This window comes from Stegastes partitus, unplaced genomic scaffold (assembly GCF_000690725.1).
Source record: "Stegastes partitus isolate 25-593 unplaced genomic scaffold, Stegastes_partitus-1.0.2 Scaffold1275, whole genome shotgun sequence".
In the NCBI taxonomy this organism is placed as follows: Eukaryota; Metazoa; Chordata; class Actinopteri; family Pomacentridae; genus Stegastes; species Stegastes partitus.
Genome location: NW_007579006.1, coordinates 34,200 through 56,908, shown reverse-complemented (window position 1 = coordinate 56,908; position 22,709 = coordinate 34,200). Strand labels below are relative to the sequence as shown.

Genomic DNA, 22,709 nt, shown 5'->3' with positions numbered 1-22,709 from the left:
GGAGATGGATGTCTCTCTGCAGAGCTGTCCGGCCTTATTTAGTTGTCATTTGCCTATTTGCGGATGCGACGCCGCGAGGCTCCGACGTGGATCTCATCCGTCAGCAGGAGTTTCTGCTGGGCAAACTTAAAAATCTGGCTGGAAAGCAGACTTAGACTAAAGACAGCAGATTTAGACTGAAGAAGACTCGATAGAACGAGGCCACATTTAGCTGCAGAGCATCTCAAAATGCTCCAGAGTGTGTTTACGTGCTGATCTTTACTAGACGTCAGTGTTTGACCTCAGACGTTCAGATCAAGTCGACGTTTTAAATTATAAATCCTGCTGTCGGTTTATGTCGGAGCTTCAGCAGCCAGACAACAACTTCATCTGCATCTCAAACGCTGCGCTTTAGATTTAAAACTCGCTGCACGACGTCTGGAAAACAAACGTTTCTGACATGATCGAGGCGTATAGAGATGGTGGCAGCTCGAGTCAGGACGGAACTCGTGAGGCAGTAAATGTTCGTCCTGACGCTGTGTTTCCAGCTGCTGACTTTTTTTCAGTTTTGTTAATTTACAGATAATATCTCGTAAAGTCAGAGACAAAAGTATGAATTTTCATGTTAATTGAAGAAAAAAGGTTTTTAAAAAATGTTATTTTTGAGTGTTTTTTTTTGTAATTTTTTTTTTTTTGTATTTAAATCAGCAAAAAATATAATTTGTCATTCAAATATTTGCCAATTTTTGAATGGAAAATTCTGCATATTATGGATTGATAATGAAACTATGATTTTATTTCCTGTTTTGTTAAATTACAGATTTTTTTAAAAGTATTAATACAAGTATTAATTTACATATTAATGTCAAAAAAGAGTCCAATTTAAAAATCAGTTTGTTTACAAATGATAATTTGGTTTTTGACAGTGTTTAATTGTAAAATTATATTTTTATTGTATTTAAATTAGCAAAAAAAATCTTGTTATTTTACGTACATTTTCCAGCATTTAAAAGAAAAATGATGCACATTTTGAAACTACACTTAATCAGATCATAACATTTCTGTGATTTAATCCCTAAATTCACAAATAAAAAACGTATTAATTTTCTTTAAACATCTGTATCTTTACAAACACTAATTCACTGAGTGGAAATTACAAAGATTTAAGTAAATATTATCATTATTTTACATATAATTGTCATTATTTCCACAGTTTTTGAATGTTGTTTGTTTCTTTCTGGCACCGTCACAAAGTTTTATTTATTTAAAGTGAATTTAATTTGAAGTTTTTACTTCAGAAACTCTTGACATGATTTTTTTTCTCTCACTTTAAGTCTTTTCTTGAAATAATGAGTCGAATGAATGAATTTGAAACTTTAAATTTCAAGGTCGACTTTGTGTCTTTTAGCTTCATGTCCTGACTGATGTCACACCTCAGTCGTGGTATTTAGCGTGTTAGCTGCTCTGTCACGGGTTCTGGTCTGGATCTGATGCTTTAACTGGGTTCAGGCTCTGACTCCAGCCTCGACTCTCTTTGTGTCTCTGAAGGTGTTCGAGGCGTCGGACTTCGGCTCCCACCCCCTGTTCTCGGTGGCTCAGGGCGGCGTGGACCTGCAGCAGGTGAGTAGAACCTCATCACTGCCTTCACTCCATCCGACAGCCAGGTGCCGCGTTAAAAGATGAAAACAGCGTCTGGACTCAGCCCCGTCAACCTGCAGCACATTCTAGTGATGCTAATAAAATCTAATGAGAACGAACCTTCACTCGGTTCGTTAGTGTGTTTGCAGAATGTGTCGAGCTCATTGCATGAAAAATCAATGGGCGCCTCCCACCGGACCTCCTCAGAACCAGCTGCTCGTCTGTCTGCAATCACTTCACTATGTTTCATGAAGCCTTCGACTGTGTTAGAAAGCAGCTCTGCCCACAGAGTGAATGGTGTCTAGAAGATGATCAGATGGAGGTGATGGGGTTATCTGACCAACCACCATCACACATGCTGGCACGAGAAAGTTTACTCAGAATGCACTTGTTAAAGTTTAAAACACATCCAAGGTGCCAGTGATTGTTTCTGTGTCTCTATCTATATCTTCTAGGAGTTTGTCGCAACCTTCTAGTAGAACGTTCTCATTACCCGCTGCGACTTCTCTGAAATCAGGTTACAATCCAAGCAAAGATCCCTAAAGTACCCTCTGCCTTGGAGATCTCAGGCCGGATAAGACGTATAATCTATCCAGTTTAATCTGGCTCTGACCCACGTGTACCTTCTAAGGAATGAGGCGTCCTGATCTCCTCACCTGGTTCCTCTAAAACTGAAGAAGCAGAAGTTCTACCCTGAGCATCGTCCTTCACATGTGATTAAAGGAACGTATATATCTGGTGAACAGACCCACCACCAACAACATCCACACTAGAGTTGGTCGATGGAATCTGTCGTCTTTCTGACTTCAGACTTGTTTCTTCACCAGTCCACAGGTTCTGGATGGTTTCAGTCAGTACTTTGGGGAGACCAGTCTAGAACCTTCATTCAGCCTGATGGAACCATTTCTTCACCACTCTGATGTGTGTTTGGGCTCATTGTCTGGTTGGAACATCCAACTGTGTCCAAGATCAACCTTCTGCTGATGGTTTCAGGTTTTCCTGAACTATGTGGAGGTGATCCTCCTTCTTCATTGGTCCATTTACTGCCCCAGAGCATGATGCTGCCACCTCCATGCCTGATGGTAGGTGGTCTTCTGGAGGAAGAACTTCCTTCTCCATCAGCCTCTCGACTCATGTTGATGTCAGACCCTGTGGACACTGACAGCTGTGTTCAGGCAGCTTCTGGTCCATCCAGAGCTGCTTTCTGCTGGTTCCTGGTTGACTCTTGACCATCCTGACCAGTCGTCTCTCAGCAGCAGCAGCAGGTAGTTTGAGTTTTCTTCCTGATGGTGGCAGTAACACAACTGGACCATGAACTTTATGCTGAGCAGCAGTGGTTTGGAGCTCCATACTGCCGTCATAGACGTGGTCTTTACATGTGTGTGGACGCTTTGGTAAAGTTTGTTTTTTTACTAACGCTCAGAGTTTTATTGGCCTCCTGAGAACATGCTGCAGGTTGAATCGTTTAGAATCGTTTCCTTTCAGTGTCCCTCCAGAATGTAGAAGATCTAATCGAGTCCATTCAGGATTAAACAGCTTATTATCACCAACACAGGCCCACGTTAGACCAATGATCTACTGGGAGGAATCTGTTCAGGAGCTGTGCAGGTAAACAGTCCAGAGGACCCGGATTCAATCACAGCCGGCGTCGTAAAAGCAGATGGTCAGCGGGTCAAGGATCCCAGATTAACACCTCTGCACCGACGGCCTCCATAAATATGAATCCTCTGTTTCCACATGAACAGATCACAAAGCGAAGGCCGAGGAGTAAAAAAAAAAAAAAACACGAAGGAGAGAAAGAGGAGGTGACGAGATAGAAAACAAGCACAGCAAAGGAAACACGGAGAAAAGACGCCGTAGAAGACGTCTCATTGTGTCCGCTGAATTTACCGGCTGTTAGAAAGCAAAGAGGAGTCCGACGGCTCCGAGGAAACACATCCGCCTCGCTCTGTTACAGCTTCATTCATGTGATGTCTGCTTCTTTGGTCCGCAAGTCCACAAACGAAAGCACGAGGAGCTTCATTCCCTATTAACTGTGGCTGCGAGGATGAGTTCACGCTTGAATTTGAGCTACAAGAGGAGTCGAGTGCTCGCTGCTCAGACGGCTGTAAAGAGGAACCAGCAGCATCAGGAAACTTAAAGTAATGAAAGCGCTCGATGCAGAAATGCAGACTGATGTGATTATGTTATTAGATTTACGGCGTCTGCAGCTCGTAGCGTCGCAGCAGCTGCAGCAACTGGTGCTCCATCTGTTAGCATCGGAGAGGCCTGCTAATGCATTTAATAAGAGCTCACGGCCCAGCGCTCAGTGTCTGGAGCTACCAGCATCAGACAGACCATGTTTAGGGATGGACCGATCCCAGTCGGCACAAACTTAAACGCTTTGTTTGCATCTGCTGGCGCACAGTCGGGATGCAAATTAACAACCAATATTCAATCAATTCATAACAGAAATGCTGCTTCAGTCAGCATCATTTACACATGAGGGTTGTTATATTTGCCCCTGAGGTATTCAGACACCGTCCTGGTGGGTCCAAGCTTTCCTTAGATATAAAGACGCTGGCCTGGAGGTCATTGAGGGTCACATATGTCGTTGTCATGGTGCCCGTTGCTGCTAAACTCCCACAATGCTCTCTGCTGCCACCATGAGTTATAGTCTGAGTTACGCCTCTGTCTGGTCTCTACAGGAGTAAACAGGAAGAGGCGCCACCTGGTGGAACAACCAGGTACTGCAGCTGGTCTACGACACCTTGTATGACATGCATGTAGAGAATACAGGTTTTCCTCATTTTTAGGGGGCTTGTGGAGCCACAGTATATCTTAGCTTCATTTTTTCTTAATGCGAGACATTTAGTTGTCAAGCATAAACATTAGACTGATTTTATTGCCTTTAACATACTTAAAGTGCATATTTTGGGGGGAAAATAGTATCCGATTGGAACTCCGTATTTGCAGACGCTAAATATTTTCCGTCACCCAAATAAAAAAAAAAACACAGACATGCTAAGAAGAAGCTAACGCTAACATTAGCTCACTGAACAGCATCAAGTCAGATTCACAGCAGCTCTGTTGTTTTCATTTATTAACCAAAGTTTGGGTGAAATTTTGTTCATAGTTTGCGTCTCAGAGATGCTCATGTTTAATTTTAATGCAGTTAGGGCCGTTTATTCAAAGGTGAACCTGCCCGAGTGTCGTCGGCGTCGCGTGAATGTTCCATCAGCGTCTCCTGAAGCCACTTAAGCAGGAGTTTATTTAGCATTAATTTACAGCCGCTGCAGGAGGAAGCAGGCCGAGTTTTCCCATTAATCTCTCTGAGCTGTTTCAGGACAGCGTGATGAATCGTCCGGGTTCTGGTGGTTCATCACGCTGCAGGTTCGTGTTCTCGTATCAAACACATGCACGGTTCTCTTTAGAAGAACAACGGTTTGCATTTTTTTAAAAAAAAGACCTGCAGCAGCTGGTCAAAGGTTCTGTTTGAACAGAAAACATTTACTGAAAATGTAAAATTAGAAAATAGAAAAATAAAGATTNACTGAGCTGCTGGTCAGAAACATGAAAAGGTCACGCGTTCAGAGGCGTGAGAAGGCTTCAACGTGAACTGAAAATCAACCACAGCCGCGACTCGACAATCCGACGCTAAATGTAAAACCTTCTTTTGTGTCGGATTGTCAAGACGGAGGTCCAGATACGAGGAGGGCTTGATGCTGGAAGGGCCAGAACACACAGGCAGCACTTGGCTGCTGATGCTAGTTCAGTTAGCGCTCACACTTCTGTTTCCAGTGTGAACGTAGCCAATCTGTGGGATTGTTCAGTCAGATAATACGTGACATTAAATGTCATGTCGGAGTCAGAATCCAAGGTTGTCGCTATGTTAAGGCTGTTTTTATGGGTTCTGTTGGTTTTTCCTGAAAACCTGTCGGATAGCGGGTTTAGGATTGTTAAGGGTCGGATTATCGACTGTGGATGCTTTCATGCTTTCATTTATGAAGAATGGTCTGTTAGTGAGTGATTGCTGATGGTTTTGCTGGTTTTCAGAGTAACAGAGTATTTATATGTTTTCAGGACAGACTGAAAGTGTTCCATCAGTTGTTCCATCAGTTGTTCTATCAGTTGTTCCATTAGTTGTTCTATCAGTTGTTCTATCAGTTCTCTGGAGTTGTTCCGTCTGTAATCGTCAACCTTTAGAACAATTTCTTCTCGACTATGTCTAATTTGCCTGATTTTTCTATAGCATGGAATACGGATATTTACAAAGGTGTCTGTAAAGTTTCATCGTGATCTATCAAACACTTTACAGATAATATGTTGTTTTGAGCCATTTCCAGCAGGTTTTATTTCACATTGAAATTTAAGGGCTGTTTGAACAACGATATCTCAGGAACTGTTTAAGATGAGAACCTGAAATTTCCACTGTTGTTTCTCATCATGTCGGTGGCTCAGAGTCTCTAACTTCAGGTTTTTATCTTAATTAGTTCCTGAGATATTGTTGTTCAAACAGCCTCGAATTTCAATTTGCAGGAAAAAAAAAACCCTGAGATGGAGTCACTTCTACACCAGAACACGCTGCCGTTCTTCTCCAGTCACACTAAAACTAAAGGGTGTAAATTAAACACCTCTTATTCTTCCGTCTCCCAGGACTTGGCAGCGTTGGTCGCCAACGGCACAGTGACCAGTAAACCTCCGGTCACCCTCCGGCTGGTGATCCCAGCCAGCCAGTGCGGCTCGCTCATCGGCAAAGGAGGCTCTAAGATCAAGGAGATCCGCGAGGTGAGTCAAGTCAGCAGGGACGGAAAGCACAAAGGTGGTGTACTACTGTATGGAGATGAGGAGCCCAGTGCATCATGGGAAGTCTTCCATAAGTCTAGACCAAGTTTTCAAACATGTTCATCAGAAATTTTTTAAACAATTTTGCAGATTTTTCAGGTTTTGTCAAATTACAAATGGTAAAATGACTGATCAGCTCATCATCAAGCTCTGCAGAAGCCTGATAGTGATCCGGATCATTTGAATCAGGTGTGTTGGAAGAGGGAAACATCTAAAACTTGCAGGATTGCGGCCCTCGGGGACCGGAGTTCGACACCCCTGCCCTACAGCCATTGAAAAAAAACTGCACTAGGTGGCTAATGTGGCTAATGTTAGCATTAGCATTAAATCAGTTCACCCATCGCTCCAAGAACTTGTCCAAACGGTAGCTCACAAACCAGTGGCTGTGCTGCTTCGTCTGTTTTACGCACAGCCTTTTTCTGTTAAATCCTGTTTGCTTCAACATTCAGGGGGTTGACTCTAAACACTCCTTCTGATATTTAACTTGACAGATTTCCTGCATTTAACTACTCAGAGGACGCTTCAGTCGACTTTATGCTCCCAGTCTGACACTATTTCTAGAAAGTGTTTACACAGTCGGCATAACAGTTTGCCCGTCCAGGCCCGGTGGAGGGAATCCGATTATTTCAGCTCAGACTTTTGTACCTGATCACCAGTTTGCAGACAAACATCCGTCCAGCGTCCGGGGAGAATCAGCGACGAGCTCCCGTACGCAGATGCTTCCTGACAGATGTCTTTGACCCGCGCTGGATTCCCGTCAGACCGAAACCTTGTTAAATAAACCAAAGGCGTCCGTGGACAAAAAGCAAAGTTATCTTTTTGAAATGTAAAATTCCAACGAGCGAGCGAGCGAGTGATAGTGCGAGTGGCGGCGCAGCGTGAAATAAGACCTTGGAAACTTCACAGGCGAATCATATCGAGCTGAATGTGAGGTCGCGGATCTGACAGTTTCCATAGCAACGTGAGTCAACTAACCAAGGCCTGGAGGAGATAAATAGCGAGTGAATTAATTCCACTTAAACAAACTTGCTAAACACCATCAAAGTGCCACCTGAAACTCTCCTCGATTCACGCTCCTCGTTCCATCTGTAAATACTGAATCGCAGCAGCTACTGACAGAATCCCGACTCCTGTGTTTTCTTGCATTTAGAGAATTTGTTTTTGTGTTTTTGTGTGTTTTCGTGTAGACGACAGGTGCGCAGGTGCAGGTGGCAGGTGACCTCCTACCCAACTCCACGGAGAGAGAAGTGACGATATCAGGAAGCCAAGACGCCATCATCCAGTGCGTTAAGCTCATCTGCACTGTCATCCTAGAGGTGGGTACCGAGATCCATTCTTGTTGTGTTTTGTGGTTCTTATAAACTTTGATGCATAAACTTAAAGCTGTTAAGACATGAAGACGTTTACTTCTGCCCTCACTCAGGCTCCTCCACAAGTATTTACCCACCCAGCTTTACAAGCCAGAGAGAATTTGACCTAAATGCGACGTAAAACCATGAACCAGCACGCGTCCACACTCTGTATAGCTCCGCCCCCTCACTGCTTCCAGGTGAACCAATCAGAATGAGGAGCTTCCTCTCAGTCCAGCAGATTTATTTACGTTCTACAGCTGCTCCTCTTGATTCTAAAATGTCTCAACAGCGAGCAAAACTCACCAAATGTTCTGCTTTCGGAGTGAACACGAGAGTCTTCATGCACTCAGACTTGTCCAAAATTACTTGATTTGTCCAGAAAGACTCAAAACTTGTCAAGAAACATGTTTAAAATGACTCAAAATCAGTGCAGAATGACAAAAACCTGTCTAAACTGTCCAGAGTGAGTTGGAAAATGAGTCCGCAAGAGTCTTTGTGTACTCAAAGTTGGCCAAATTACTTGAAAAATTGTGTAAAATTAATCAAAATATGTCCAAAATGACACAGAACTTGTCCAAAATAAGTTTAAAATTTGTTCAAAATGACTTAAAGCTGCTGTTGGCTGCAAGAGTGAACACAAGAGTATTCATGCATGGCCACCATCTGAGCACCTGGTGGATTATATTTATTATTGATGGCAAAGCCCCTGCAATATCTGAAAATTCTTCATGTTAACGCATTGTGCACCTAATGTGGCTAACGTTAGCTTTGATGGAGAGATGGTTTACATCTGTTAGCTTCTCTCCTGCTCACATAAACTGCATTTTAATATCAGCTGAACTCACAATAAAACTTTTCATTTACAGATTTTTGTATTTCTGTCAGACAGAAGGAAAAGTGTGAAATAGTGACTTAAATGCAGCTATTTCAGACGACATGCTAACCAGGAGTCCCTTTGTGACAGAGTGAGTTTTCTTCCTGAAGTGGGTGGGGTCAGAAGGAGCTTGGCATTGTTGGAGAAAATACTGTGGAGGAAGAACAGTAATGGTGAAAAGAAAGGACAGATATTTCCTGAACTGCGTAGGTGCCACCACCCAATTTAATTTTCAGATTTCAGTTTTGTTTTTTTTAATGGTAATACAATGGCTTCAGCTTTGTCTGAATTTAAATGAATAAGATTACAGGTCACACAGGCCTTTAAGACTTAGTCTTAAGTTTTAGTAACTGATGTTCTCTCAAGTGGCTTTATTGATAAATATAGGAGGGTCTCATCTGCATAGCAATGAACGTTTAGGCAGTGTTTCCTAATAATATCTCCAAAGTTATAGACAATATTTCTAATTCAAGATGATGAATCAGGCCACAGTACGTCATCACGAACCAATCAGGAAATGAACATGAGTGTTTACATGATTTGTGTCTTTGAGTATCTGTTTTAAGCTTCAGAAGTCTCCGTTTTAGGGATTTTAAAATGCTGGAGTAGTGTCAACACAGAGACGAAGCACAGCAGAAGTGTTTTAAAATGAATTCATATTAAACCTGTGATGTCACCTGATGCACTGATGTGACAACAATAATAAATGATTACACGTTTTTATTATTATTTATAGTGATGCACGATATTAAAATTTCTGCTGATATCTGATATTAAGATTTCTGATACTGCCAACAACCCGATATTACCGATGTCGATATTCAATTTTTGTTCACAATGAAAAAAGCCCCAACCAAACTAGACCACATAATGTTCTTTATTAAAAGTAAAACATATTTAAACATATTCAAGTCCAGGACCATTTAAGTAAGAACATCTGTGAAGAAGCAGCGATATAAACGTAGAGACGAAGGCGCTGATGTTAAATTTGTTCATCAGGTCGATTCCGATATGTCGGGAAAAAAACACGAATATTGGCCAATACCGATGTGGTCGCCGATATGTCGCATATCCCTAATTATTTATTAAATGTCGTAACTCTATTTTAGCTCTGTTTTTGGTCTGCCCTACCTTCTAAGATCAATATCTGGTTCTTTAGCGGCTAAATGCTTCGTGATGTTCACCAGCTCGTCTGTTCAGTCTGCTATGAGGGTGAACATAAACGGTAGCGCCTGTAGCTTGGCAGCTAACAAAGAGATAAACCTCTGTACAGCTCTGTGCGTGCAGCAGATCAGATAATATTCTCAACAGGTTAATCACTCCCAGAAACACCTTTCACATTATTTTCACGTATTATAAAAACATTGATTGCAGCTGTTTTGAGTTTTTCACAGTTCAAGGTTTATCACTTTCTGAATGTGTGCACCGGCACAGTTGCCACGACAACCACATTCACAACTTCTGCTCTCGGTAATGAGTTGAAAAGTCTGACCTCAAGTTACGGGTTGAACTCAAAGAAGTTTTTCCTCCGTCATCGTGTCGCTGAGACCGACAGCCGGCGACACAAACACCAGCTTCACTTTCTCCTCCTTGATGTATTTTTTATGATCACGACAAACAAGACGTTTCTCTTTCTGATGCAACCTGATGCTAATTTCAAACCGGCAGAGGTGATTCGTTTAAAAATTCATGCTGTAACACCGCGATGACGTCTACCTGCCTGCTCTGAATTAACATCAGTGTTTCTATGAGATGTCGTCCGCCCCTTCAATAGGCTTCAAAATGAAAATCCATAACTCGTGATTGTACCGTAATTAATCAGAGGCTGCAGTCATTAGGACGAGCTGCGTCTCGGAGATCAGCGGCGGAAACAGTGAAATCAAAGGCTGCGGCGGCTCGTTGGTATTCAGAGCACCTTAATCTGGGATGAGACGGAAAGAAAAGAAATAAAAACGCTGACCTAAACTCATTCACTTTCAAGTGCCGATGCGGTCTGTCAGCGCGAGGATCCGTCCGTGCGTTCGTTTGATCTCAAATCAGAAGTCGTTTGATCTGCCGTGGCCCTCTGACGGACTGTTGTCAAGCTGCCTTCCGCCCGGTGCATTCTGGGAAAGTAGGAGCCAGATCTGGACAAAAGAATGGAAAAAGCTGCTTTCCTGTGAGGTTCAAACTTACAGACTCAACTCAATGTTTCCTGAACTATCGTGATGTTGTCTGTTAGGGTGGATGGACGGGTCAACAGAACATCTGACTTCAGCTGCTGTTCATGGAGTTGACCATCACAACAAAGCTTCCATAGAAAAGTTATAATTTCATCCTAAACTATGATCTTTCTTTGACATTCAGCCCCCTTCCTTTACTGAAAAACATCCCCAAATACTCTGCCGCTGCTGCTGTAGTGTTGGTGAGTCACGCCGTTTGAATCGTGAGGCTTTGTCCTTTCCAACAATGTCTGATTTGATTCAGCGCTATTTAAAATAGAGCGTCGAGTCGAGCGCAGAGGGGGTTAATCGAGCTGTTTCCAGCCAAAGCCTTCACCACGGCAGCGTAAGATCAGAAAGGAGGTTAAAATATTAGCTGGTTTTGTTCTCTGATTTGACGGATGTGTCCACTACGGTAAGAAGATATCGACTGACAACAATATCCTGGATGTAAATTGTCCTTTTGTTGAGCAAAATGTTTGATCCAGTTGACTCATTTCTGTTTCCTTACAGTCAGATTGAAAGTAAACATTTAAAATAATTAGAGTAAGAATCGGTTTTCTCGTAAAGCTTTAGAGAGTTTGTGCTTTTTGTTCCAATATATCCTGAATCTCTACAACAGAACTGGAGAACGCAAATTAGCTCGACCAATAGAAGCACAACAAACACACAAATGGGAAAAACAAAACATACAAAATGATCTGTTAACGTTTAACTCAGGACCCACAAAGTCTGGTGTCAAAGTCCTGCTTTTTATGCATCCATTGTCCACCCCGATACCTCTGATCAAATTCTGTGTCGTACAAAAATCGTAACACAACATGGTTGGTCCGTGCAAGTCCGTCAGTGTCGCTGCACGTCTCACACGTCACTCAGAGTTCACTTTTTCTTATTTTGGACCCAAACCCAAGCTGTGTAACAGAAAACTTTGCTGAATTTTGAGAATTTCGTCCATTCAGACCTGACCTGAATGTTTTCACCGTCACAAATACCAAAGAAGCCAATTTAAAGGTGCAACGTCTCCAGAATAAAACTCCCACAGATGTAGAGTTTGGCAGTCAGAAGGGTTTCCAGCAGATCTGAATGACTGAATGGCTCCAGCTTTTCATTAGTGGCTCTTGAAAATGGAAATGTTTATATATATATATGGATGGATCCATATTTCCTACTAAAAATCCAGTCTGTGTTTTAACATTTCACCGACTGGTGAGGCTCTAACATCGGTAGAATTTGATGTGCGGCAACTATGACAAGCCAAGGTTAGAGTTTTTTGCTATTTTGACAAAATGTTGATGTGAACTCATTGGTAGGAGCATAACAGCTGGTGATCACTGGGGTCTATGTGTTCTGATGAAATGAGTTATAAGCTGCTTCCATGTTGTGTTAGCTTCTTATTTTGCCAGAACTGACGTGTTGCATTGGGTTATGTTTTCATTTTCAAATTAAGCACCAGTGGGTCGTGTTCTCGGTATGTATCCTACAACCAGCTCTGAATAATCAATCACACCTTGCAGTTTTAGAAGATCACATCAGGAGAACAAAAAGCGACGATTTCCTTCATTTCAACAGAACAAATAACAAGCAAAGAATTCAGCGTCTTCCAATGAGAGGGCCTTTGTCTTTATGACGCAGTGCAGCAACAGCAGAATGAAATCGCGCTGCTGCTGTTCTTTGATGTCTCCCTGTTGCGTCAAACACACTCAAGGCAGAAGAAAAAGAAACTAATGTTTGAAACACCAGCAGACAGTTGACAATCAATCACGCCGTCCTGTGATTTATTTTTGGAGGAGGTACACGACATCGCCGTGTTAGACGGGGGGGGAGATAAAAACTGCTGAAAATGACAAATAGAAGAAAGAGCATGGCTGATTTCCAGCTTAAAATGAGTTGTGTGTGAACGATGGTTCGCCGGTTAAATAACGAACATGTGGCTCATTTGGAGGAGTTCTCTGGATCTAGTCAGAACGGGGAGTCCTGTGTATGTACTTAATCCTTTTTAACCAAAACCTTCTAAGCTAGGAACAGAAACATGTTCTTTAAATATTTAAATCTTGTAAATATCACCGCAGATAAGAGTCATTCCTCAGCAGCCGGTCATTTGTCACAGACTCATCTTAAACTTAGAAATCAACTCAAAAATGCTAAAAGATGAAGTTTTCCAAAGCTACCAAACATGTCAGGCTGATTCCAGGACACTGACTGTATGTAAAGATGTTTAAACCCTCCACTAAGTCACCTCCAGACCTTTAGACTGTTTCCATTTGATGGCACAAGGTTTGGATTTCAATCAGGAAAAGGTGGCCTGTGTTCATTACAGGGAAAGCCCGGACGAAAATATGAATCAGACGTTAAAGCAGGAAACGTCGGGGCGCCGTGAGAGCTTGTTCTTGAGTGTTTTCCTCGGTGTCCTTTAGATTTAATGACGAGCTGATGGTGTCGGCCGTTGAGGGATAAATTGAGTTTAACAACCTAAAAGCTTCACGACAAGTTAGGGCTGATTTCCTGACACGCTTGACGTATACGTGACCTGATTCTTCATCGTTTCTTGCTCTTTTTTTCCCTCCGTCTCCGCAGTCTCCGCCGAAGGGAGCCACTATTCCATACCGACCCAGCCCGACCCCGGGAACCGTGCTGCTGGCAGGAAACCAGGTGAGCTGCTGGGAGGACGGCAACGGCGGCTAACTCAGGGTAGCGCTGTCAGCGCTATCAGATAAGCCCTAAGAACACAAAGAACAAAGTCTAATGTATGCACGACGGCAGAAAAATGATAGATGAAGAACACGAAGCCGCGGCGGTATCCAGTGATGAAAGAAGAGGGTGTGATAGTTCAGTGGCAGAATAATGGAAGAGACGGATGGAGGCATGAGCTAACAGATTTATAGACAGAGGGAGGAAAAAGGGATAACAGGAGGAAGGGATGGCACGGGTGGACGGATTAATGGGTCGCATAGCTGGGCGGACGGAGGGGATTTAGGGAGGGAAGAAGGAATGATGGATGGATGGATGTAGGGGAGGCATGAGGAGGAGATGCAGGAGTGGACGGATGAGTGCGTCGACGCATCATTTATTGTTGGAGAATTTGCTTTGGTCTGCAATTTAAATGCGATAGAAAATGCCCACTTGCCCCCCACTTATTTCATTCATACACACATGAGCGTGTTTTTGTCACTTCAGGGGACATGTTCGTTTCTTTCTGAACTCAAACTTCACTTTAAACCACATCTAAGTGATAGAATTGAAGGATTTAAATCATCAGGGATTGTTTTTGCTTTTGGTCTCCATGAGGACGTCGAGTCCCCACAACGATGCTGCGACCTGGAGCTCCCGTCCAATGACAGACCAACACGGCTTTTCATGTCTGGTCATCTCACATTCTGTTTGTCAGCAGGGCGTGTTTATCGTTGGCTTGTCTGCGTAGACGCTCTCGTGTAGGATTAACTTGGAGAACTGGAACGTTTATAAAACGCGTTCCACCAGACGTGACTTTCACTTTTATGTGGCAGATTTTACATGTTGAAATAAAGTCAGTTTTATTTTAATAGCCAAAAATAAATCACAAATTTGTCCCAAAGAACTTCACAGTTCTGAACAGGACACAACATTATCTGTTGTTGTTAAATCACATCATTTTGACATGAGTCACAATTTTAGTTCAAATAGTGGTTTTTTTTGTTGTTGGTTTTTTTGTTTATTTTATTTTATTTCTGCTGGGAAACAAATATCTAAAAGTGACTGAATGTGACTGAGTCTATGAAAAAGAATCGTGTTTTCTTCTGATTTGTTGGTGATGGCAGCGCGTTATTTAGGAAGTTATTTTTGTCATGGGTTTGGCTTCTCTCAGGTTTGCAGTTAAGGCATATCTACATATAAAATCACATAAAATAGCAAATAACATAACAACCACATGAAGCTAGAATAAAAAACGAGTCAGAAGAAAACCGTAAAAGGCAAATCTGATGTGGACACAGAATCCAGTTAAATACTCGGATCTGATGTGCATTTGCAGTAAAAATAAAAATCTTGGTGTTAGAATTTTAAATAACACAAACTTCACAACAAAACTTTTTTTCATTTATGTTTCACATCTTTAATTAAGAGAAAACTCTTGTCCTGACGTGTTGATTGTCTGTTTCTTGTGATGGAAAGAGCGTCAGAGTCACAGCAGTGCCTTTTAAGATGTGTTTGAAGAGTTCATTTGCAAAAACAGAAAACTCCATTTTTGTAGATTTTCAGAAAACTTGTTTTTGTTGTTGTTTGCTTGAGATGATATCAATCAAACTGAAGCTGACTCAGTAGAAATGACAAGAATAGAGATAACTTCAGTTTGATTGATGTTGTCTCAGGTAGACGATGGAAAAGTTCTGAAGCTTAGTGAAGATGGACTTATCTGGTTTTGCAAATGAACTCTTCATTTATTTGTTTGGAATTGATTAAAAACAAATAACCAATACGACCAAATCCATCAGATGATTGGCCCGGTGGAGAAGTGGCTTCATGCACGGACCAAAACAGCACCAGTACCATGAAACTGTGACGATGATGTTTGGTGGCTGTTGTCTGACGTGGAGGTTTGAAGGATCCTTTGGGGCTTCACGCTTATGAAGCCGCCCAGCTGGGATCAACCGACTGATTGGGTCAGCTGACAAAAAGAAAAACATAGAATCTCCCCGGACGCGTCTTTAAGTAAATCCTATGCAGTAATCTGAATGCGAACACCTGCATTACCAACCCTCTCTTATTCCGCCTCAAGCTGCTGTTTGTCAGCATAATCTCATTAAGTCCTGTTTCTGTTGATTACAGCGTCTGCTGGGACCGTTCAGAGCCGAAGCTGATTATACCAATAGCTGATTTTAATACATTACCATATGGAATTGATTTAGACAATTAGATCACGCTATTAAAGTATTACAGTCGAGGCTGGAAGAGAAACTCGCAATTACCTTTATTTACATCAATTTGCAACCTAATGGCGGCGTGCAAAATGATGGCCGCAGATTTTTCTCAGGAGCCTTTTCTCTCTGGCGCTGGATGACATAACAACACAAACACTTATTGTAATCGAGCGTTCTCTCAGTGATTAGAAACTCCCGTCAGTGTTGATACGTTTGGTTGCTTGGGAATGTGACAGTGGTTCCTGGGTTTTCCAACAGAGAGGAATTTTGGTGGCAAGTTTTAGCCAAACCCCCCAAAAATCTGGGAATTTCAAGAGCAAATGGTCACAAACAGGAAAATGCAGAGACGCTTCTTACACAGACTTTACTGTGTGCAGTACTTCCTGTCAAAAGACATCGTATGTATATATTTATACATGTATATAGGCTTTATGTTACCCATTATCACAAGTCCTCAGTTTTTGTTCTAAGCAGTAACATCTTAGAGGTTTCAGAGGAACTTGAAGGTTTCTTTAACCTGGCAGTGAGCCTCTTAGCGTTAGCATTAGCCTAGCACCATCAGCCAAACACCTTCCAGCTGCCTTGACACCAACAACTGACTTATTTGGGCCTTTATTAGTGTAAAGGAGGAACTGGGCTGGGATGGTTTATTACGTCGAAACACAACCACAACAACAAGTCCGTCTAAAGTAGCGCATGTGCCTGATTAGTTTTGTATAATCTGACAAATGCTAACCAGGCTGATAATCAGCTGAGTCCATGTCGTGAATCTTTCGCTCTATGAGGACACAGAATACCGGTGCTGGTTGTCCATTCTGAGTTTAATCAATCAGACTGAGACTCTCAGCTGCGTTTCAGGCTATTCAGAAATACCTTCCCTCAAGTCGGTCCTTTTTTTTTTTTTTTCCAGAAAGCAGCTCTGAAAGAGGTCCTGCAGGGACACTGGCTGCGGTTGGAACATGCACAAGGTCCAGGCGGCTCTAAAACAACCTGTAATTTGCTGTAATTGAAAACAGCTTAGCGGCGCTGAGCGCTGCAGGCCTCTACTGTACCTTTACAAAGCGCTACCCCTGCCAGCGCTGACTTTTTGGGGAATAAAGCTTCCACGCTGGAAGCTCGTTGGACGGAACGAGTGACAGATCCTGTGTTCCTCCGCTGGAATGACGTCCTGTGGAGCTCCAGCTCTCACTGGAAGCACATTCATGGCCCTTTGAGAGCCACCGTGTGCTGTTACAGTGTCGGTTCGTAGCCACGGCGCTGCTGTTTAACCGCCCTCAGCTGTGGACACCTGCTGACCGCCGAATGTGGCTCCATTATTGATCGGCACGTGTTCTGCTGCCGCTGCAGAGAAATAAACTTCATTCAGCGTCCGACGCTCATCAGGCACAGACTGGAACCAAACCTTCAAATCCAAGCAGCCACTCAGAGGCTAATTTTAGCAGTTTTTCCACACAATGTGAGCGTTGCTGGAGATGTGTGACATGACTGTGGCCTTCAGCTCCACATCGGCTCCAAGACAGGGTTGGAAAAGCAGAAGTTGGTGTTCGATGGATTGCTGTAAAAGTCAGTAAACATGTATGTTGTGCCAAGAGGATGATTGCAGGGCTGCGTTCAACCAAAGGAAATCTGGGTGGACTATGATGAATTGGTCACAGCAAAAAAGATCACATGAGAACGTGCAGCTGCAGCGATTAGTCGATTAATTGATGAAAGACAATCGCAACGAAATACTGTAGTTATCAAATAATCATTAAGAGTCCAAAATTAAAGAAAAAAAATGCAAAATCTGGTCTCTCAGCTTCTCAGAATGATTTTTCCCTGGAAGGTTTAGTTTTTAAACTATGGCTCCTGTTATATTGTTATAGGTTTTCAAAATCAATAAATTATTCATCATGTGTCCATCTTAACCAACATCCTGCATAATGTTTGAATGACAGTAAACCAAACTGAGTCTGCGGGTTTTTTTATAGGGCTGCGTTCAACCAGAATCATCTCGGTAGACTGAACTCACACCAACTCTTCAACCGATCGATTAGCATGTCGGTTAGCTGTAGATGAGCTAAATGTTCGACGGTGAGTCTGCTTGCAGCTTTATTAGCTTAAACTAGATCATTGNCAGGCAACAGATGAAAACAGTTCTTGTGCTGCGTCACCAGAAACCAGATAAACGTGCAGCTTTCAGCAGATAAACTAACCGACTGATTCATAAACAAACCCGACTGTCGGTATAAAAGCTGTGCGTGGACGAAGCGGGTCGAGCCGCCGAACCGAAGCCTCGACTGCAGATGACCTGAGCAGAGACGACGAGGCGACCTGCAGGCAGGATGACAAACTGGAGCTAGAAGACGAGCAAACTGGAACAGCAGAGCTCTTCACTCCATCACGCTGACAGCTTCAGGGCTCCAGAGCCACATTTAGCTCAACGTCGTGAGCGCAGCTTGTTTGTCCGGATCAGGACCGAGCAGCAGAAACAGGAGACGGATGACGGGAGGGTTCAGACGCAGAATAACCAACATTGGTGGAGGAGTTGTTTAAATTCAATCTGCTGCAAACTGACGAACTGTCTGATCTTCTGTCCAAATGCTGAAACCATCACGAGAGACGTCGCCTCAGTCTGAGCTGCTCTGATCGACTGTTTGGTTTGGAGGCGACTTCCCCAAAAGCTCAAATAGACTCTAAAGCAGTTTTTGTAACAACAACATTATTATTTGACAGATTTTTCCTGTTTTGTTAAACTGCATCTACAGAGAAACAAACTCAGTGATGTCACATCAACTCTCTGAATGTTCATTAGTTCTATTTATTCGTACAGTGACGCCGTTTTTACTAAATCAGCAGTTAATTACATATTTAAATCAATAATTTAATGACATGTAAGCTGCAAAAAAAACTGACCAAAATTCAGTCATTGTTTTTTAAATTTGTTCTTTCGAAATGTTTCACCATAAAATTACTGCATTTAATCTGCAAAAATTAACCCTATTTTACAGATATTTGCCTTTATTTTAAAACTATATCTACATTAAGGACTGAAAAATGGATTTTCTCTACTTCGTTAAATTACAGAAAACATCTAAAGATCTCATTTGCAGCTGAACAAAGAAAACAGGACGAAATTGTAAATAATGTCCACGTTTCAATTAGTCTTTTTTTTTTTCAATCATGAACTTGTCCCTTTAAACATTTTACCAATAAATTACATATTTTTTACTGTAAATCAATCAGCAAAAAAATGTTCCTATCTTACAGATATTTGCCTTTAATTTTTACAAACATATATATCTTTTTACTTTACAGATTTTTGCAGATCTTTTGTTAAATTACAGATGGTTTTGAACTGTCTGATTTGCAGCTTAACTACAGAAAAAAAACAGTTTGTACTGTATTTAAATCAGCATAAAATAAGCCTGTTTAACAGATATTTGCAGTTTTTTGTTTGTTTTTCTTCTATTTCTAAGACTAGAAATCGGTAAACCATCTCTGGACTTGTTTTGTCACCAATAAGAGCTGCAGTATAAAGACAGTGAACGTTATGTTCTTAATAGATAAACTAACTAAATAACCCACTAGTTGTCAGCTATTTTCATATATAAATAATCAGTCTGAGTGATATTTTAGGGGAAAAAACTTCTTAAATGTGAATATTTTCTGGTTTCTTTCGTCCGTTGTGGCAGTAAACTGAACATCTTTGGGTTTTGGGAAACACTGACGGACGTTTTTCACCATTTTCTGACAGTTTATGGACCAAACGTTCGATCGATTTAGTGAGAAAATAACTGGCAATGAAGGTAATCGCTCATCGAGTGACCTGAAAACCTTCTGGAGCAGCTGAAGGCAACGAGAAATGAGTTACAGGAAAGACGGGACGTGAAGGGAAGGAAGCGAAGAGGGTTTTTACTGGAGAAACGTGGAAAGAAGAGTGACAGAAAATGGAATGGAAGGAGGGTTAGCGCAGAGCTAAGTGGCTGCGCGAGGAGATTAATGCCTTTAATTCATTATTTAGTGGAGCCGAGGGAGGAGACGAGGCCGTCGGGGGAAGTTTGTGGTGAAATCGAAGCTCCCTGTTGACGGATTCGTCTGCGGTTGTCACGCAGCCATTTCTGGGATTAAACAGTAATCTTTATTTCAAGATTACAGCTGCGAGGATTTCTCGTCGATACCATCGGTTGGAAATTAGTCGCGATAACGCATTTAAAACGTTAAGCACGTCTGAAAGTTCTACAGTAAATGAAGGAAGTTTAGACGAAGCCGAGCATCAGGAGACAGACGACGGTGACACGGAGTTCAAAAAAACAGCTTTAATTTGCAGCGAGCGGTGACAGTTTGATTAATTACTGCCAGGAAGTACGACGATCATGTCACGACTCTGAAGTGTTCACGCTGACGCCTGGTGTTGATTTAAGTTTGATGAAAGTCTGATTTTTAGTTATTTTAGTCACAGAAACCATCAATCACACTTTATTGGTCTTAATGCCGCTCATCCAGCTTCACGGACGACTGATGAGAAACAGAACGAATCCAGTCCAACAGAAAAGGAAAGAAGAGGACAAAGAGAAAACCTAATAATAATAATAATAGAAACTACACAAAACTATACTTAAAGACAGAAATACCACAAACTGATAGAGAGTGATTTAAAAACTTGATGGAATGGATTAAAAATGCTGCCATGGTTACAGCTGTTGTTCTGATTCTTGGTCCGACTTTACGTATTTCTTATTTGGAACCCAGATAACTCATTTTGAGAATTTTCAGACCTGAGAATTTTAGTATTTTCATGTGGCCACGAACATCGTTGTGAAGCTCCAGTAGAACATTGAAATGTCGTCTCCAGTTTTCTGCATTTATGTCAGAAAACATATCGTAGACCAGCTGCAGTACCTGGTTGTTCCACCAGGTGGAGCCTCTCACTGTTTAATCCTGTAGAGACCAGAGGAGGCGTCACTCAGACTACAGCTCATGGTGGCAGCAGAGAGCATTGTGGGAGTTTAGCAGCAACGGGACCATGACAGAGACTTGTGTGATGTTTAATGACCTCCAGGAAACAAAAACGTGTCAAATGAAGCTGGAATTAACCTGGATAACGAAGAATAAATATCCAGGATGCAAATTAATAAATAATTGATTATTAGCTCATTAATAATTCTAAAGTTGCGATACCTGCTTGACAACCATCCAAACTACAGGCATCTGTGTTGGCGAGCAGCCAGCTCTGTTTGGGTTTGGCTAGCAACGGGCACCATGACAACGACTCCTGTGACCTCTAATGACCTCCAAACTCGGATCATGTGTTCAGGACAAACTGGGATCAGAACCAAATGTTCTGTTTGTATATCTCAGTGGAAACTGTACCAGAGCCACGTTTGAGACCCAGTTAATCCACATTACCGTAATTTCTGGACTATTGAGGCACCTGAATATAAGCCACGCCCACTAACTTTAAAAACAAATCAAAGTTTTGTACATCGATAGACACAAATATGTACTGTAGATGCTTTTTTCCGAACAGTTCCTGTAACACGGCTGGTTAAGAAAATAAAACTCCAGCAGCCTACCAGGAAAAGTCACTGATCGCTATCTTCATCTTCCTCCTGCACTAAAACCACTAAAGTCGTCTTCTTTAGCCTCAGAATCACTTCATCACTTCCTCAGTCTCTCTGTCGTCGTCGCTCTCAGCGTCGCTTTGGTCTCGAAATAAATTCATAAAAATCCATAAATTAGCCGCATCGTTGTTTAAGCCGCAGTGTTCAAAGCGTGTGAATAAAGTAGCGGCTTGTAGTCCAGACATTACGGTAATTCACCCACTATTGATCGATGACGCTTCAGAAATGTGCACCTTCAGTTTCCTGTCACCAGTGGTGTGACGGAGACCGAGCTGAGGTTAAAACCGATTGGTTGGGATCAGACACAATAAACCTCCTAAACATCTGCGCTGGGTGGTTTCCAGTTGGTGCTGAAACTAGAAGCAAGGCTGCGTCACTCTGGACGGATCTGCTGCCCTTAAATATCCAGAAACCAAGGCGCTGCTGCTGCTGCTGCTGCATCCGTCATTCATGTTGCATTAAACCGGCTATGAATATTAATGTGCTGTTATTTCTTGTGCCGGGACCGTTTGGATTGGGAGACTTCAGGGTTCAGCCCGTTGGGTAAATATTTACCAGCAATCTGCAGATCAAGGAGAGGCATTACAATATCAAGGAGACCGAGCACAGCCCGGTCCATTACTCTTATTTTCCCTCTTCCTGCAAACAGCCTCCCCTCCGAATCCCTGAGTAAGCATCGCGAGTCAAAAGTTCAGCAGCAGTGGCGGAGCAGCCTGCGTCAGGGATAGCAACTTTCAAATGTGTTATATAAGGAGTCGTGAACCTCGGGGAGACACACATATCTCCGCCGACTCGTGTCCCCCTCAAACAGCCTCCTCCCGCCGCCGGTGGAGGTGAAGCAGCTCTTTGAAGCTCACTGTGGGAGTCGGGGGGAAACTCTTCAAGTCGTGATCTGGCAGCGATAAACACAAACGGGACGGATGATGGAGTGGAAGTGGTTCACGGTGGAGGTTTAAGTCCAAGTGGAGCCCGGGGAGGCATTAATCCCGCTGAAGACAAAGAAGTGGACGGACGGACTTTTAACCGAGGAGCCTTTATGGCCTTTGTGTTCGGAGATGCTGGAAAATGTCAACGTCCTTCTTCAAACTAATAAACCTGTTTTTTATGACATGAACTCCTTTTATTAATACTCTGGGGGAAAAAAAACCCAAAAAACTCTAAAACAGCATCATTTATCAGCCAGAAACTGTAAAAACACAATCAGAGTTTCAGTTTGCCCACAGTGTGTGAACGCATCATGTCAGCTGTCAGGAAAAATAACCAAACATACGCTTAAAGTTGTGCTGATTCATCACTTTATCGATAAAACAGGTTTCCAAAAATGAAGAATTTGCATCAGATTCTGT

General features: G+C 42.3%; 1 protein-coding gene across 1 annotated transcript in view; it reads left to right on the top strand.

The window, feature by feature from the left end:
- The first annotated feature begins 6,153 nt into the window (after window positions 1-6,153).
- LOC103369353 (poly(rC)-binding protein 4-like) overlaps window positions 6,154-22,709 on the top strand; it is a 43,325-nt gene continuing 26,769 nt past the window's right edge. Inside the window, exons 1-4 of the mRNA XM_008298045.1 lie at window positions 6,154-6,384; window positions 7,629-7,757; window positions 13,443-13,536; window positions 19,718-19,784. Of these exons, the coding sequence (XP_008296267.1) occupies window positions 6,154-6,384; window positions 7,629-7,757; window positions 13,443-13,536; window positions 19,718-19,784 (521 nt within the window). The remainder of the gene's footprint in view (window positions 6,385-7,628; window positions 7,758-13,442; window positions 13,537-19,717; window positions 19,785-22,709) is intronic.